Below are 17,961 nucleotides of genomic sequence, written 5' to 3' on the forward strand. Positions count from 1 at the left end.
AGACACATATAGGAATGCATTCATACACAAGAAAGAAAATTGTCTGGGAGGAAATATACTACCTTGTTAACAGATATATTATTTGGGTGGTGATAAAATTATAGGTAATTTTTATATTCTTATAAAACAAAGTAACTTTTTTTTTTAAATGTTTGTTTATTTGGGGCACCTGGGTGGCTCAGTTGGTTGAGCCTCCAACTTAGGCTCAGGTCACGATCTCGCGATTTGTGGGTTCAAGCTCCGTGTCAGGCTCTGTGCTGTCAGGTTGGAGACTGGAGTCTGCTTCAGATTCTGTGTCTCCCTCTCTTTCTGCCCCTTCCTCACTCATGCTTTGTCTCTTTCTCCCTCTCAAAAATAAACATTAAAAAATTGTTTTTAATAAATAAAAATGTTTATTTTTGAGAGAGACAGTGAGCGGGAAGGGGCAGAGAGAGAGAGAGAGAGAGAGAGAGAGAGAGAGAGAGAGAGAAAAGGTAGAGAAAATCCCAAGCAGGCTCGCTGCTGTCAGCACAGAGCCCAATGCAGGGCTCACTCCCACAAACTGTGAGATCGTGACCTAAGCTGAAATCAAGAGGCAGACAGTCAACTGGGCCACCCAGGCACCCCTGGAAGCAGGTTCTAATCAAGACACACACACTTGGTCATTGTGTCCCTTTGACCCTAGACCTATCCTCCCCAATATTTTTTCATGAGAGACTTTTAAAATTAATTTTTCTTTGAACTTTTATATTAAAAGTATTCCTATTAAATATACTTTTCATGTCTAAAGTCTGCCAGCAAATATTGGGCCAAGGTGGACTGGAGTCTGAAAAAGAGATTCTGAAGGCTCACTATGTGCTCTGACACCAGGGATCTGTGGAAACACAAAGAGATCCTACAGAGACAGTGCCACATGGTGACAGCCACTCAGCTGTCCTCCCAAGAGCCTCATACGGTGTGGGACGGGTGGTACAGGGGAACAACGAGAATTTGGAGCCAAATCAATGTATGTTTGAATCTCAGTTCTTCCATCTTCTAGCGTGACAACCTAGAGAACTCACTTCAATCTCTGTTTCCCCATCTTCATACTTTTTAGATAAACAAACTTACAATACTTGAAAAGCACTCAGACAGGTGTGGCATATAAATACTCCCTAAAATTAGTTACTGATATTATTACAATATCAGTAATCCACGTAGAGTGCAATCACTGTACCAGATGTCATCTGACTTCACAGCCCCCTCAAGTAAGTCATCACCAACCCCGACCCCCAGTTCCTCACTCGCACTCCACAAGTGGCTCCACTGCCAGTTGCTGCACACTGACCTCCTGCCAGAGCCATTACTCACACCTCAGAATCACTGGTTCCCATAGCCTGCTGCTCACAGACCCCAAATCATTCATTCCACAGTCCCTGATCACAGAGCCTCCAACACTCTAACCTGATCGTTCTGGCTTGCCACCAGTAAATTCCATGCCCCACAAAGGAAAAATTCCTCCTATATGTCTTTCCTTTATTCTCTTTTTTTTTTTCAACATTTTTTTTTAAATTTATTTTTTGGGACAGAGAGAGACAGAGCATGAACGGGGGAGGGGCAGAGAGAGAGGGAGACACAGAATCGGAAACAGGCTCCAGGCTCTGAGCCATCAGCCCAGAGCCCAACGCGGGGCTCGAACTCACGGACCGCGAAATCGTGACCTGGCTGAAGTCGGACGCTTAACCGACTGCGCCACCCAGGCGCCCCTCTTTCCTCTATTCTCAATACTTCTGGTCATCAAATGTGTGTGTGTGTGTGTGTGTGTGTGTGTGTGTGTGTGTGTGTGTGTGTGTGTTGGAAAGGTCGGGGGTGGGGAAGGAATCCCTACACTAAGCAATTCTGCAACACCAGCCGAATGTCCTAAAATTTAACTCAATTCTGGCATCATCTGCTTGGAGTTAGCATCAGATCGCACAGGTTGAGGGCTCACTCTCATGAGAGTGCCCCCTGCCCCAACTTCAAATGCCAATCATAAGCCCAGGCTGTTACTTGTGCTTATTAACTGGCTGTAAATCAGAGGTTCCCAGGACCCCCAGCTCGGGTTCCATTAATTTGCCAGAGCAGCTCACAGAACTCAGGATAACATTTGACTTATTGGATTACCGATTGATTATAAAATGACATACCTCAGGAACAACCAGATGGATGAGACGCATAGAGCGAGGTATATGGGAAGGGGTGCCGCACTCTCCCAGCATCTCTATGCGTTCAATCCAGAAGCTCTCCAAACTCCATCCTTTTGGGGTTTTATGGACGCTTCATTATGTACAGATGATTAATTAAATAACTGGCCATTGGTGACTGACTCAACCTCCATTAGGGGCATGGGTTTCAAGTTCCAACGCTCTAATCACATGGTTCGCTCCTCTGGCAACCAGCCCTTCTCGAGTGGTTATGGAGAGACTTTTGAAAAATTACTTCATTAACGTAAACTCAGGTGTGACTCAAAAGAATTTATTATGAATGATGACAACATCCATTTCACCTTCATCTCTCTGGAGCAATTTCTGGAGTCAGGAACAAAAGGTGCCCTGTGGCTCTTATCATTTAGGAAATGACAAAGGTTTTAGGAGCTATGTGCTGGGAACCATGGACTAAGACTAAAATACTTATTTCTTATTATATCACAATATCACATGCCCCCATTGCTGGCCTCCACACTTTCATCACCACCCACCATGCATCTTCATCAATCATCCCAAGAGTCCCAATCCCAGATGCACCTGCACTGGCACCAGGTACCCAAGCACACTTTCCACCACTCACACCACTAGTAGGCCTGTACCATTAGCCTTCCCCACAAACTTACGCACACACACGCAGAGGAAGGAACCCAATCAATGATCAAATCTGGGGATATTCTTGAATTTTAAAGATAATCAAAACCACATAAATCCAAAGCACATGTGAAATAACAGATTATTTACACAGAAAATTTTCAGAAAATCAAGACGCCTCATCTGCAGTAAATTAAATGATATCAGAAATGTATCTAAAAGGCCTTTCCTGGGGCACTTGGGTGGCTCAGTCGGTTAAGTGCCCAACTCTTGGTTTTGGCTCAGGTCATGATCTCATGGTTCGTGAGTTCAAGCTCCATGTTGGGCTCCATGCTAATGGTGCAGAGCCTGCGTGGAATTCTCTCTCTCTCCCTCTCTCTCTGCCCTTCCCCTGCTCTCTCTCTCTCAAAATAAATAAATAAACTTAAAAAAAAATCTTTAAAAGGCCACTTCTCTGTGAAGGCTAGAGAAAGACATTTTCAGAAATAAAAGTACCTGCAGAGTATCTCTATCTTTACCTGGCGAAAATACTTTAAAAAGTATTCCAAATAATGTAAATTGAATCAGATGAGATCTCCCAAAGAAAAGTACTGTTCAGCAATAATTTTTGCAAGAGATATGATTATAAAAAAGGACAAGAGTGGTGATGGGATGAGGCCATTAAAGGTAAAATTGATAATATTCTATGATAAAACATTTCTAATTAAAACATAAGAAAAAACGTAAGTTATATGGGGTGTAGAATGGAAACAATGAACAGAAACTTAATCACTACAATGAAAGTAGAAAGTATGAAACAGAAAAAAATGGGGCACCTGGGTGGCTCAGTTGGTTGAGCTTCTGACTTTTTTATTTATTTATTTATTTATTTATTTATTTATTTATTTATTTATTTATTGTTTAATTTACATCCAAGTTAGTTAGCATATGATGCAACAATGATATCAGGAGTAGATTCCTTAATGCCCCTTACCCATTTAGACCATCCCCCCCACCCCCAACACCGCTGACTCTTGACTTCTGCTCAAGTCAGGATGTCATGCTTCCCGGGATCAAGATTGGTATGGTACTGTGCTGACAGGAGCCTGCTTGGGATTCACTCTCCCTCTCTCTCTGCTCCTTCCCTGCTCATGCTTTCTCTCTTTCTCAAGGAAGGAAGGAAGGAAGGAAGGAAGGAAGGAAGGAAGGAAGGAAGGAAGGAAGGAAGGAAGGAAGAAAAAAATATGGCGCCTGGGGGGGTTCGGCTGGTTAAGCATCCAACTTGGGGTCTGAGTTCTGAGTTCCAGCCCCGCTTCGGGTGAGCTCAAGGTCTGCTTCTGGCTCCAAGCTGACAGTGCAGAGCCTGAGTGGGATACTCTCCCTCTCACTCTTCCCCTCGCTCACTCACACACTCTTATCAAAAAATTAAATAAACTTAAAAAAATAAATAGTAACAAACTGATAAGCTTAAAAGACAAAATCAGTTAAGATCTCAATCTCTCACCCCTCATATCCCTCATTCCTCATTCTCAACAGCTACCCACCTCTACTGACCCCACGACCCCATGTCTCCCCGCAGATCCACCGTTAGAGATCCCACCATCTCATCTCTCCCTCACGGATCCACCTTCAGGACCCCGCCGTCCCCATCTCTCCCCGGTTCCACCCTCAGAGATCCCCCCGACCCCATCTCTCCCTCAATGATCCACCGTCACTGATCCCCCGACCCCGACCCTATCTCTCCTTCACGGATCCACCTTCCGGACCCCACCGACCCCATCTCTCCCCACGCAGATCCACCGTCCAGACCCCACTGACCCCATCGCTCCCCGCGGATCCACCGTCCAGACCCCATCGACCCCATCCCTCCCCGCGGACCCGCCCTCAGAGATCCCACCGACCCCATGGCTCCCCGCGGATCCACAGTCAAGACCCCATCGACCCCATGACTGCATCCACTGCCCGCCCCCGTCAGTGGCCGGATTGCTAACCACGGACCTCAGCGACGCTTCGTCACTCATCTCCCGATGCTCCCATCGCAGCACTCACCTACCCCTCACCCACGCCCTCTCAAAACAGTGGCCGTTTACCTCAGGTGGTGACTAAATCTGGCCGACTTCCCTTCTCGCTCAGCCCCACTCTCTGCGGGATTCCTCACGGGGCCGCCCGGGTGTGCGCATGCTCAGCAGCGGTTTCTTGGCCCTAGCTCGCGAGTACTTAACATGGCTCGCTGCTAAAAGCGGCTCCCTCCAAATGGCTGGCCCGCGCCAACATGGCGGCGCCCATTAGGCGCCCAGGCGTGCAGGCGGCCATGTTGAAGTGATGTAAAGACCGTGGAGCTCAGAGTTGTCTCGGGAAACGTGGTTGGGCGGAGGTGCTCCTCTGGGATTCAACCAGGAAACAACCAGAGCGAGACAACCAGGAAACAACAACCGAGACCCTTCCCCTCGCTCCCGTGTGCTCAATGCCACCATTTGAGACAAGCAGCAATTATAGAACGCTTCACCCCAAAAGAGGAAGGTACACATTTTATTCAAGCACCCATGCAGCATTTGCCAAACTAGGTCACAACCTGGGTCATAAAACAAATCAAATTTAGTAAAACTTAAATCATACAGCCTAGTTCTCTGGACACGGAATCAAACTAGAAGTCATCAGAAAGACAACAGGAAATTAACACTTCTAAATTAAGTGGGGTTTTTTTTGTTGTTTGTTTGTTTAAGAAAGAGCGCAAGCTGGGAAGGAGCAGAAAAGGAGATAGAATATCTGAGGCAGGCTCTGTGCTGACAGCAGCAAGCCCCATGCAGGGCTCCAACTCACAAACCATGGGATCATGACCTGAGCAGAAGTCCAGCACTCAACCAACTGAGCCACTCAGGTGCCCCTAACACGTGTAAATTAAGCAACACAGTTCTAAATAATCCATGGGCCAAAGAAGAAGTCTTAAGGAAATTTTAAGAATACAACGAAATAGGGGCACCTCGGTGGCTCAGTCGGTTAAGCGTCTCTCAATTTCAGTTCAGGTCATGATCTCATGGTTTGTGGGATCCAGCCCTGCACTGGGCTCTGCGCTGACAGTGCAGAGCATGCTTGGGATTCATTCTCCCTCTCTCTCTCTCTCTCTCTCTCTCTCTCTCTCCGTGCCCCACCCCACCCTCGCATTTACACGCATGTTCTCTCTCAAAATAAGTAAACATTAAAATATATATTTTGAATTAAATGATGAATATATAACTTATAAACACTTGTAAGATGCAGTAAAAGTAGTGTTTAAAGGGAAATTTATGGAATTGATTGCATAGTTTAGAAGGGAAGAAAGAACTAAAATCAATAATCTAAACTTCCATCTTAGGAAATTAGAGAAGAGCAAGGTATTAAATATTATTATTAAAATGATATGGATATTAAATATTGAATTCAATATTAAAAGGACAAAAAAGGAATTTTTTAAGAATTTAATTTTTTATAAGTTTTAACTTTACAGCAAAATTGAGAAGGTACAGAGATTGCCCATATCCTTCTAGCTCCCATACGTCCACAGCCTCCCCCTATTAATATCCTCCTCCAGACTTGTACATTTGTTACAACTGATAAATCTACATTGATGTACCATAATCCCCTAAAGTCCATAGTTTACATTATAGTTCGCTCTTTGTGTTATATAGTCTATGAGTTTGGACAGATATATAATGACAAGTATCCATCATTATGGTACCCTCTGTGAATATCCTCTGTTCTCTGCTTATTTCTCTTCCCCTACCTCAACCCTTGGAAACCATTTACCTTTTTTCTGCCTTCATAGTTTTTACTTTTCCAGAATATCATAGTTTTCCAGAATGTCATATACTATCCTATAGTATATAGTACATAAACTTTGGCTTCTTTCACTTAGTAAATTTTTCGTGGCTTGAAAGCTCATTTCTTTTTTTTTTTCTTCCATGTTTATTTATTTTTGGGACAGAGAGAGACAGAGCACGAACGGGGGAGGGGCAGAGAGAGAGGGAGACACAGAATCTTAAACAGGCTCCAGGCTCTGAGCCATCAGCCCAGAGCCTGACGCGGGGTTCGAACTCCCGGACCGCGAGATCGTGACCTGGCTGAAGTCGGACGCTTAACCGACTGCGCCACCCAGGCGCCCCAAGCTCATTTCTTTTTAGCACTAAATAATACTCCATTGCTGGGGTACCTGGCTGGCTCAGGTGGTAGAGCAGGTGACTCTTGATCTCAGGGTTGTAAGTTCGACTCCCATGTTGTATGTAAAGATTACTTAAAGTTTATTTATCCATTCACCTGCCAAAGGACATCTTGTTTGCTTCCAAGTTTTGCAATTATGAATAAAGCTGCAATTAATATTTGTGTGGGCATAAGTTTCCACCTCCTTTGGGCAAATACTAAAGAGTGCAAATGCTGAATCATATTTTGAGTATATTCAGTTTTATGAGAAACTGTCAAACTGTATTCCAAAGTGGTTGTGCTATTTGCATTCCCATCAGCAATAAATGAGAGTTCCTTTGCTCCACATCCTTGCCAGCATTTGGTTCTTGTCAGTATTCTGGATTTTAGCCATTCTAATATAGTGTAATATTGTCTCATTGTGGTTTTAATTTGCATTTCCCTGACGACATATGATGTCAAGCATCTTCTCATTTGCTTATTTGCCATCTATACATCTTCTTTGGTGAAGTGTCTGGTAAGGTCTTTGGACCATTTTTAAAAATCAGGTTGTTTTCTTATTGTTGAGTTTGAAGAGTTCTTTATGTCTTTTGTATAACAATTTTTTGTCAGATGTGTCTTCTGCATATATTTTCTTCCAGTTGGTGACTTGTCCTTTGATTCTCTTAACATTGTCTTTTGCAGAGCAGTTTTAATTTTATTTTAATATTTGTTTGTTTGTTTGTTTGTTTATGAGAAAGAGAGGCAGAGAGCCCACAACAGGGGAGGGACAGAGAGAGAGAGACACAGAATCCAAATCAGGCTCCAGGCTCTGAGCTGTCAGCACAGAGCCCAACACAGGGCTTGAACTCACAAACTGTGAGATCATGACCTGAGTAGAAGTCAGACACTTAACCAAGACACCCAGGTGCCCCAAGTTTTAATTTTAATAAAGTCCATCTCACCAATTATTTCTTTAATGGATAGGCCTTTGGCATTGTAAGAAGTCACTGTCATACCCAAGACCATCTAGGTTTTATCTCATGTTATTTTTTTTTAAGTTTATTTATTTTTGGGAAAGACATAGACAGTGTAAGCAGGGGAGGGGCAGAGAGAGAGAGAGAGAGAGAGAGAGAGAATCCCGAGCAGACTCCATGCTGTCAGAACAGAGTCTGATGCAGGGCTCAAACTCATCGAAACCATCAGATCATGACCTGAACTGAAACCAAGAGTAGGATGCCTAACTGACTGAGCCACCCAGGCACCCCATATTCTATGTTATCTTTTGAGAGTTTTATCATTTTGCATTTTACATATAGTTCTTTGATGAATTTTGAGTTACTTCTTGTGAACAGAATAAGGTCTTTGTCTAGGTTCTTTGGGAGCGTGTGCACATGCAGATATCCAGTTGCTCCAGCACCATTTGTTGAAAAGACTACCTTTGCCTCATTGTATTTGCTTCTTTGTAAAAGAGCAGCTGACTATATTTATGTGGATCTATATGTGAAACTGTAAAAGATCTATTCATCTTGCAGCTGCCCAAGAGATACTTTTGTCCACAGCCCCCTTAATATACCATTTCTGGTCAATCTGGAGTTGTCAGCCCTCCCCCCCTTTTTTTTCAGTCTTAAGGTTATTGTAAATGGAGTGTTGAAGTCTTCAACTATTGTTGTGGGGCTGTATTTCTACCTTCGATTCTGTCAATATTTCCTTCATAGCTAGGCCTCAATGTTATTACAAACTGGTCTGACACAGCTACATCATTTTGTTGTCCCATAGGACATAACAATCTTACAGAATACTAACTTCAGACAAGATTATTCTGAGACCATGATAAATTGCAACACAAAAAGGACATTTCATGTTGTCTAAGCACAGACAAAAACAAGATTGCTGTGCCATCCACAAAATAATCATCACATTGCCTTACTTTCTGACAGTATCCAACCTACAGCAAATCTCCCCCTCCCTGAGACTCTACCGCAAATCATTCGAAGTCCAAGAGTCAAGTAGGCTCTTTCTAACTCCTCTGAGATAACTCATGGTTCCCCACGATGTTCTTCCTTACTGCAACATAAATGTTGTTTAACCACAGGTGTGATCCTAGTGGTCTTTAACTGAAGAGTTTTGAAAGGGTTCCTGGTGAAGAGGTCCCTGGGCACTGGGTCAAGATAGGGAGGTCATACCTTTGTATGCATGAGCCTGGAAGGAAATACATATTAGAAACATGATCAAGAGAACAAAGCCTATGATTTTTATACTTAGTAACCTCAAACTGAATACACACCTGCCATTTGCAAAGGCTGTTTCCACCAAAGGAATGGCTGATTTAAGATTTAGGGGAGTCAAAGAGAGGGGCTTGGCAAAAAAGGGGTCAAACAGTGGAACTCCTAGGAGGTCAGAAGCCATCACCTGCCTCTTGGGAGTTCTGAGGTCAGACAAAGTCTGACTTCCCACAAGATGCCAAGCTCCTTCTTTGCCTTTAGTACCTACTTATCCAGTTTCCCTTTTTGCCTCAACTTCCTGGAAGCCGTATTTTTCACATGAAGCTACATAAACATATCTTAGCTATTGTTTTCAGTTTCCTTATTGTTAAAGAAAAAATTAAAGAAGTTATTGACACTAGTTAAAACAGGAAGGCACGTTTATTCCAGACTATAATGATAGGTGTGAAGGACTACTGCAAAGGGCTTTTGCTGGAGGAGAGACTCGGGTCAGCTCTGAATACAAGGATGGGGGTGGGGGGTGGGGGGTGGGGAGGGGGTTATGGCCAAGGAGCAGAGTGAGGGTGAGTGGATGAAAATTTCCTGGGTCTGAGGAAACAAGGCCAGGGGGATTCTTCCTACGGACTCACCAGGACTCTTGTTGAAAGCATGCCAGGATGATAAGACACGGAGGGTGAGGATGGGTAACCTGATCGGATAGCAAAGGTGAGCAGACGCCAAGGGTGGCGGATTTTCTTTAAACTGACTCAGTAGGATTCTCGCTAAAATTGTAGAGCCCAGTGGAGATGAAGGCGCAGAGGAGCCCCACTCGGGCTCGGTCAGGGAGACTTTGTGGCCATCTTGATGGGCCCGGAAATCCAGGGAGATAAATACAACACAGGGTCCTTACCAGTTGGATTGAATGCTGGGTTCGTGAGCCTCTCTGAGAACCGGCCTTCCTCCTCTGGGAAATGAGTCACGCACAGAATGTGCCCTGCACGAGCCCCGCCACCTGTGGCTCCCACCTGGTCTGGCCACCAGCACCACCACCCCCCCCCCCCTCTGCAGCGGCCAGACTCTTCCGAGGGGGGGTCTTCCCTACGTCCACCCACAACCTCCAGCCCACATCGCGGCCGCTCTGTCCGCTCCCGCCAGCGAGGATCTCGGGTCCCCGCTAGGCGGGCGGCAGCGGGCGTCCAGGTCCAGGATGTTGGGCGCCGGTCGCTAGCCCCTCAGGGAGCGCGCGCCCCGCCTCCCGGCCTCCGTAGTTCCGTAGTTCCGGCGCGGGTGGCTTCCCCGTAGGCCCAGAGTCCCCACCTCCCGGTCTCCGTAGCTCCAGCACCGGATGCACATGCCCGGCCTCGGGCCCCTGCACTTCCGGCGGTGGGTGCGGGCGCCTGTGGGTCTGGTGAGGCGTGTTTGAGGGCGCTGGAGTGACCTCCTATGGTATTTGTCTTTCTCCGAGTGATATATTTAACAATACATAAACATATTTTATTTACACTTTTAAATCGTGGTGTTTATAAGCAGTTGATAGAAGCAGTTCTGTGTGCGCCACAGGAGTGAATTGTCATTGTTACGTGAAACTTACATAAGAAATTCCTGCTATACAGTTTTATGTAATGTATTGAACAGCAGACACATTATGTGGGAAGTGTCTGCATATGGAATCGAGCACTGTGTGGCTCCATTTGTTTTCACTTTGACAAGCTCCATAGTCCACAGTGAACACCATTATAATTAAAAATTATTTTCCTTGGGGCCCCTGCCGGGGCTCAGTCAGTTGAGCGTCTGACTCCCGATTTTGGCTCAGGTCAAAAAACCCGGAGTTGTGGTTTCAAGCCCCCTCAGTTTTGTGCTGAGCCTGGAGACTGCCTGGGATTCTCTGCCTCTTTCTGCTCCTCCATCCACTTGTGTGCTGTTTCTCTTAAATAAACGTTTTCCTTAGTGCTCTTTGAAATACATCAATATGATAGCTCCTTCATGGCGTGAATTTTTTAGTTTAAGAAGATTTGAGCTACATTGTTCACCGTTCCACATTCAGTACCTTTGTAAGATTTTCTCACCTGTGAGAGTTCTTCCAAATAAAAGCCATCTAGAATAAGCACATCCACAGGCCTCCCCTTACGCTGAATCCTCTTATGTGTGAGTTCTGGTTTCGGACTCAGTCTTCTCCATATTTGTTGTTTTGATGGGGTTTTTCGCTGGTATGAATTAAATGAACCTTAATGAAATGGACATTATAGGACGAACTTTCTAGCATCCACTATGTTAAGAGGGAATATCTCCATTGAGAATATTTTGCTGTCTAATGGGGTCTGGCTTCATGATGAAGGGTCTCCCGTAGTCATAGTCATGGTGTTGTTTTTCACCAGTATGTATTAACTGATGCTCAGTGAGGTGTGATTTCTGGGAGAAGACTTTACAATACCCAGTGCATAGGGCTTCTCTCCAGAATGAATCCTCTGATGTCTGATGAGTTTTGATTTCCAGCATTCAGCACACTCATAGGAAAATTCATAGTATGAATTTTCCGATGTGTTTTGAGACCTGCCTTATGAGAAAAGGCTTTTCCACATTCTGCACATTCATATGGTTTCTCCCCAGAATGTTCCTCTGCTGTCTGAATGGTTCTGGCTTCAAGCTAAAAGCTTTTCCATACTCAGGGTGCCTGGGTGTCTCAGTCAGTTGAGCATCCAACTTTTGATTTCAGCTCAAGTCATGATCCCAGGGTCATGAGATGGAGCCCCATGATGGTCTCCATACTGAGCATGGAGACTGCTTGGGATTCTCTCTCTCTCTCTCTCTCTCTCTCTCTCTCTCTCTCTCTCTCTCTCCCTCCCTCTCCCTCTGCCCCTCTCCGCTTCTTATGCATGTGCCTGCTCTAAATTATTTTTTAAGGTTTATTTATTTATTTTGAGAAAGAAAGAGAGCCCGGGCAGGGGCACAGAGAGAAAGGGGAGAGAGAATACCAGGCAGGCTCCATGCTGTCAGGACAGAGCCTGACATGAACCCAGAGATAATGACCTGAGCCAAAATAAAAAGTCTGATGCTTAATTGACTGTGCCACCCAGGAGCCCCTCTAAAACAAACAAGCAATAAACATACATAATTTCCCACACGCATTACATTCATGGGTTTTCTCCCTAGTATGAGTGACCTGATGGTGAATGTGGGGTGCTTTCAGGGAGAAGGTTTTACCACATTTATTACATTCATATAGTTTCTTTCTAGTATGAACTGTCTGATGCTTTCAGAGATCTGACTTACGTGAGAAGTTTTTTCCACACTCAGCACATTTATAGGATTTCTTCCCAGTGTGAATTTTCTGATGTGCCTTGAGATGACCTTACAAGAAAAGCTTCTTCTACATTCTTCACATTCACAAGGTTTGTGCTCACTATGACTCCTCCAAAGTCTGACGAGTCTGACTTACTTTTAAAGTGTTTTACACATTTCGCACCATGAGGTATCTCATCAGTATGAGTTACCTGGTGCCCTGCAAGATGTGCTGAGAGAAGTCTTCCAATATTTAGAATATTCATAAGGTTTTATGAGGGTATGATTTCTCTGATGGATACCGAGTTCTGGTCCACCACCTCTAAGTTGACTTAAAAGCTTCCGTGGTTTGTCACAACATGTCAATCAGCCCTTGAGAACTGATCCATAATCTCAAAAGGGAATAAATACTCTTCAGAAATTCCCACTTTTGTGACTTCAGGTCTAAATTCTTCATCTGAAAGGAAAAGGGAAAATTGGCTCAACAAGAAGTACAAAATCAGAAACCAAGCAATGGAGCACACAGTTAGAGGTGCTGCTCTTGTATCATTGGTTCAGTGCTTGGCACATAGTTGGTGCTTAACAAATAATTGTGAAAGAAATCACTATCTTATCCTAGTAGGGCTACCGTTCACTGAACCTGTATTGACCATTATTTGTTTCTTATTTCCTTCCCTACTGTCCTCATCTCAAGACACTTCTTGTCTTGCCTCTGAAAACATATTTCTCTTTAATTCTAATATTAAATGACTTCTATGTTCTGTGACTATTACAAAGTTAATATGTTCTCATCTTATTTTTATTTGCTTAAAACAAACAAGACAAATCAACCAATAACCCTGCTAGATCATGCCGCCACACTGTTCAAATTGCATACGTTATTTCTGTGCTCAAAGCCCATCTGTAACACCCATAGGCCGACAGACCCAGTTATTTACACTATTTCACTAGTACCTGAGAAATACAGTCTCTTCCCACAGAATCAGAGTACTGGTGGTCCAACATGCTCTATTCCAGCCAAACATGACAGAAGAAACTGCCCCAAGGACAGGCCAAGTGGGGACACAAAGCTTCTAACCTTGGCACCCGGATGTCCCCTCCCACCACCTCCAAAGTGGCGCAGAGAGAGCCAAGTAGGAAGCTAGGACTTTAACCCCACCAGCCTCTTACTGTGGTGTCAGGAGAAACGTGTGGGGGCCTGGCAGTAACGATGTGGCCTCACATCCTGGAGCAGTGTCAGATAAAGCCAGCTGAAACAGCAGTTTTAGATAAGATCCAGAGCCTTACAACAGAATACAAAATACCTGGGTTCCAATAAAAATCACTCATACCAAAAGCCAGGAAGATATCAAACTGAATGAAAAAAGACAACAGATAAATGTCAACTCCAGGATGACACAGAGATGTTAACATTACCTAGCAAAGAATAGAAAGCAGCTTTGATTAGGGGTGCCTGGCTGGTTCAGTTGGTAGAGTGTGTGACTCTTAATCTTGGGGTTGTGAGTTCAAGCCACATGTTGGGGGTAGAAATTACTTTAAAAAAAAGAAACCAAAAAAAAATAATTAAAAAAAAGTAGCCTTGATTAAAATGTTTCAGTGCCCAATTATGAACACAAGCAAAACAAATGAAAAATAGCCTCAGCAAAGAAACAGAAGAAATAAGGAAGAAACAGATGGAACTTTTAGAACTTAAAAATACAATAACTGAAATAAACAGTCCAGTGGCTGGGATCATGAGTAAAATGGAGGACACAAAAGAAAGTCAATAAAATGAAAGATAAAACAATAGAAATTACATAATCTGAACCACAGAGAGAAAATAAACTGAAACAAGCAAACAAACAAACAAACCACCAAGCAGAACCTCAGTAATTTACAGGACTAATAACTAGGTTCTAACAATTATGTGACCAGAATCCTGGAGGGAGAGGAAAGAGGCTAAGGAAGAAAAATGACATAATTATATCAAATGATGCAGAAAAAGCATCAATATCAACACTCATTTATGATTAAAAAACTCAGAAAAATAGGAGTAGAGGGGAACTTCCTCGACTTGATAGAGTAGCTACAAAAACCTATAGCTGACTCTGTAGTTAATGATGAAGGACTGGACGTTTTGCCCAAGACTGGGAACAAGACAGGGATGTCCACCCTCAACATTGTTGTTCAACACAGTACTGGAAGTTCTGGCCAGTGCAGCAGAGTAAGAGATGGAAATAAAAGGCATGCATATTAGAACAGAAGAGATAAAGCTGCTGTTATTTACAGGTGAAAAGATGGTTTATGTAGAAAATTCTAAAGAACCTATAGGGTAGGAGGATGCAAAATCAACATAAAGATTAATTGTATTTCTCCTATTAGCAATGGACACGTGGACGCTGAATTTAAGTACAATACCATTTACAGTTACTCAGAAAATGAAATATCTAGGTGTAAATGTAATAAACATGCACTAGATGTGTATACTGAAAACAACATAATGCTGGTGAAAACAATTCAAAAAAGATCTAAATAAACAGACATCTTGGGGCGCCTGGGTGGCGCAGTCGGTTAAGCGTCCGACTTCAGCCAGGTCACGATCTCGCGGTCTGTGAGTTCGAGCCCCGCGTCGGGCTCTGGGCTGATGGCTCGGAGCCTGGAGCCTGTTTCCGATTCTGTGTCTCCCTCTCTCTCTGCCCCTCCCCCGTTCATGCTCTGTCTCTCTCTGTCCCAAAAATAAATAAACGTTGAAAAAAAAAATTAAAAAAAAAAAAGACATCTTGTGTTCCTAAACTGGAAGAGTCAATAAAGAAGTAAATTCTCCACAAAATGATACATAAGGTTTAATGTGCTTTCTATCAAAATCTCAGCAATAATTTTTGAAGATACAGACAAGATTTTCTACAATTTACATGGAAAGGTCAAGGTAAAACATTTTGGAAAGAAGAGTAAAAGAAGAATCACTCTACCTGACACTATGGGTTACTGTATGGTTGCAGGAATCACAATTTCGTGGTTCTGGAAGACGAATAGACACACAGACCAACAAAATAGAAGAGATGATCTAGAAATGGACCGACACAATGATGTCAACCTGATTTTTGAAAAAAGCAGCTCAAGGGAGAAAGAGCAGCCTTCTCGTCGAATGGCGCTGGACAACTGGGCGCCGTGCCGTAAGAGACAGACTTAACGAGTCGAGGTGTGGACTCTGCGCATCCTAAACAAACAGCAGGGCTTCACCTGGCTCCTGAGGCATGACCTGGAGACCCTCGGGTTACCCTGCCTGATGAGACAACCTTTGGGTACCTTTGGCCTTGGGCCATATCAGATAGTTTATGATAAAATGTGATTTACTGTGATTTACTGCATCAACGTGACCTCTGGATGACCTGAGGATGGAATAATTAAGGGGAGGTGCATGGTCATAGACCCCTAGTAAAAATCCCGGACACAAGCCATGGTGAGCTTCTCTGTTGGCAAAGCTGTGTGCAAGTTGTTGCACACTTGCCGTGTATACAGCTCCACTGGGAGTGGGCAACTGGGCTCCACCTTTTGTACCTTTTACCTCTACTGATTTTAAACTGTACACTTTTGCTGTAATAGTCACTATGAATCTCACAGCGTTTCTGAGTTCTGTGAGTCCTTGTGCATTACCGAATCTGAAATAAAGAAGGATGAGAGGGTGGGGTTGATGAATCTTTATGACTCTGGGGTGGCTACTGGGTCATCCATGGTGTGAAGCAGTGGCCATTTTGTAATTAGCTGATAGAGGTGAAAGTTATCAGTGGAATTTAGAAATGATAGCCCCAACTCCCAAAGAGTTGACTCAGTAGATACATAATGAAATATAAAATAACATCAAGCAAGCTAAATATCCAATCTCATGGTCACTGTTGTCTATTGTAGCTGATATTAAATAAAGGTGAGCACAGGGACAGACTACCAAGCAGTGCTGGGCTGGGACTCTGGCCAGTGGAGCTATAGCCACCGGCCTCAGGGCCATGACCAAAGGGAAGAATGATCTTGAACAACAGAAAATCAGAGTTATTCATAAGTAAATGGAAAAAACAGGGGTGCCTGGGTGGCTCAGTCGATTAAGTTTCTGACTCTTGGTTTTGGCTCAGGTCATGAATTCATGGTTTGTGAGTTTAAGCGTCACATCACGCTTCGCACTAACAGCCTCTTGAGATTCTCTCTCTCTGTTCCTCTGCCCCTCCCCCCTCCCAAAATAAATAAATTAACATTAAAAAAGAAAAAAGAAAATGGGAAAAACAAAGGATAAAGTCGAGGGATTCATTCTCAAAAGGTGAAATTGTTTAGACAATTACTAAGAAATGCGATGAGCAAAGAACGTATTGACAGGGACAACACAGAGGTTTTAACGCAGCATGATCACAGGTGGGTGGACCAGTGTGACCCCTGATGGTTCCCCAATTGACTCTGTTTACTCAAATTTGAGTACAAATTTGGGAAAACCTTTAACATTGGAAATTAAAGATGACATTGAGTAACATGACAAGTCATCTGGGGCAATGACCCAGCAAACTAATCAGGACAAGGATGAAAGGGCAAAGCCCCCTGGCTTAGCCACCAGCTGGAGACCCTAGATCATAGACACATGTGGGTAAATTGTCCAGGCGGTATGGAGACTTTTCTAGGGTTCCTTGGCATGGTGTTCCAATGCAGTGGGATTCCCAAACCCGGTGTGATAACCAACGGGGCTACAGGTGATTGGGGGTGGATACAGGGGTATCTTGGTGGGATTAAGATAAAAGCTGGGATAAGAATTGGAATGTTGAACAGACTTCATGCAAAGTGGTTGAGTCCCATTTGCTTGAGTGTAATTTTGGGATGGATATTATGTCTGACTAAGGAACACTTCCCTACTTAGAATTGTAAAACAGAAGGCAGGTATGTTTACCCTCTGGCCAGTATTAAGTGGACATGCAAAATAGGGAATGACAGAATTTTCCATGCCCACACAGTTTGTTAATTTCAACAACATAAAACACCTGGTGGGCAAAAGAATGTACCGCTTTAATTAACGACATTTGAGAAGCCCGAGTGCTGGTACCAACAAATTCAAATAGTGCTGTGTGACCCATGGAAAAGCGGGAAAAGCATGGAAAAGCAGGGAGCCGGCAGGCTGACCACAGTGTAGGGTGAGAGCCCATGAGCACCACCCAGTGGTGATTGCTGGGATTTGGGAGCAGAAAATCTCCAGAAGCAGTGATACAAAAAAGGCATTTGGAGTAGTTAATAGCTTGCCACCAAGCACTAATTGAAACTACCCCTAACACCGAATGACATAAAATAATTTTGGAGTCTGAAATACCCCAAATGACTCGGGTGATGTCAGAGACACACTTCAATAGGGAAGGAAGTGCCATTTTCTTCAGACCAAAAGACCCATATGAGGGCCAATAGCATCCAAATCAAAAACAGATCCTATGGTGCCCAATAATGAAAATGCACATCGTATATTTTATTCATTTCCTAGAAATACCATAAAAAATAAACACAAACTGGGGCGCCTGGGTGGCTCCGTCGGTTAAGCGGCGGACTTCGGCTCA

The 17,961-nt window shown here is 43.8% G+C and overlaps 1 protein-coding gene across 6 annotated transcripts in view; it reads right to left on the minus strand.

Moving 5' to 3' along the window:
• The window catches only part of ZNF484 (zinc finger protein 484), a 31,418-nt gene extending 26,347 nt beyond the window's left edge, over positions 1-5,071 (minus strand). For 2 of the 6 annotated variants that reach the window (XM_011288210.4, XM_019815631.3), the window contains exon 1: positions 4,865-5,070. Coding sequence is in view for 1 of the 6 variants with exons in the window: in XM_045042516.1 (XP_044898451.1) it covers positions 2,145-2,216 (72 nt within the window). In the remaining 5 variants the exon portion in view is untranslated. Of the gene's footprint in view, positions 1-2,144; positions 3,112-4,772 lie in introns of those variants that run through there. The other 4 variants (XM_045042517.1, XM_019815630.3, XM_045042518.1 and 1 more) reach the window with 4 other exon arrangements.
• Positions 5,072-17,961: the final 12,890 nt, after the last annotated feature.

This window comes from Felis catus, chromosome D4 (genome assembly GCF_018350175.1).
Source record: "Felis catus isolate Fca126 chromosome D4, F.catus_Fca126_mat1.0, whole genome shotgun sequence".
Classification (NCBI taxonomy): domain Eukaryota; kingdom Metazoa; phylum Chordata; class Mammalia; order Carnivora; family Felidae; genus Felis; species Felis catus.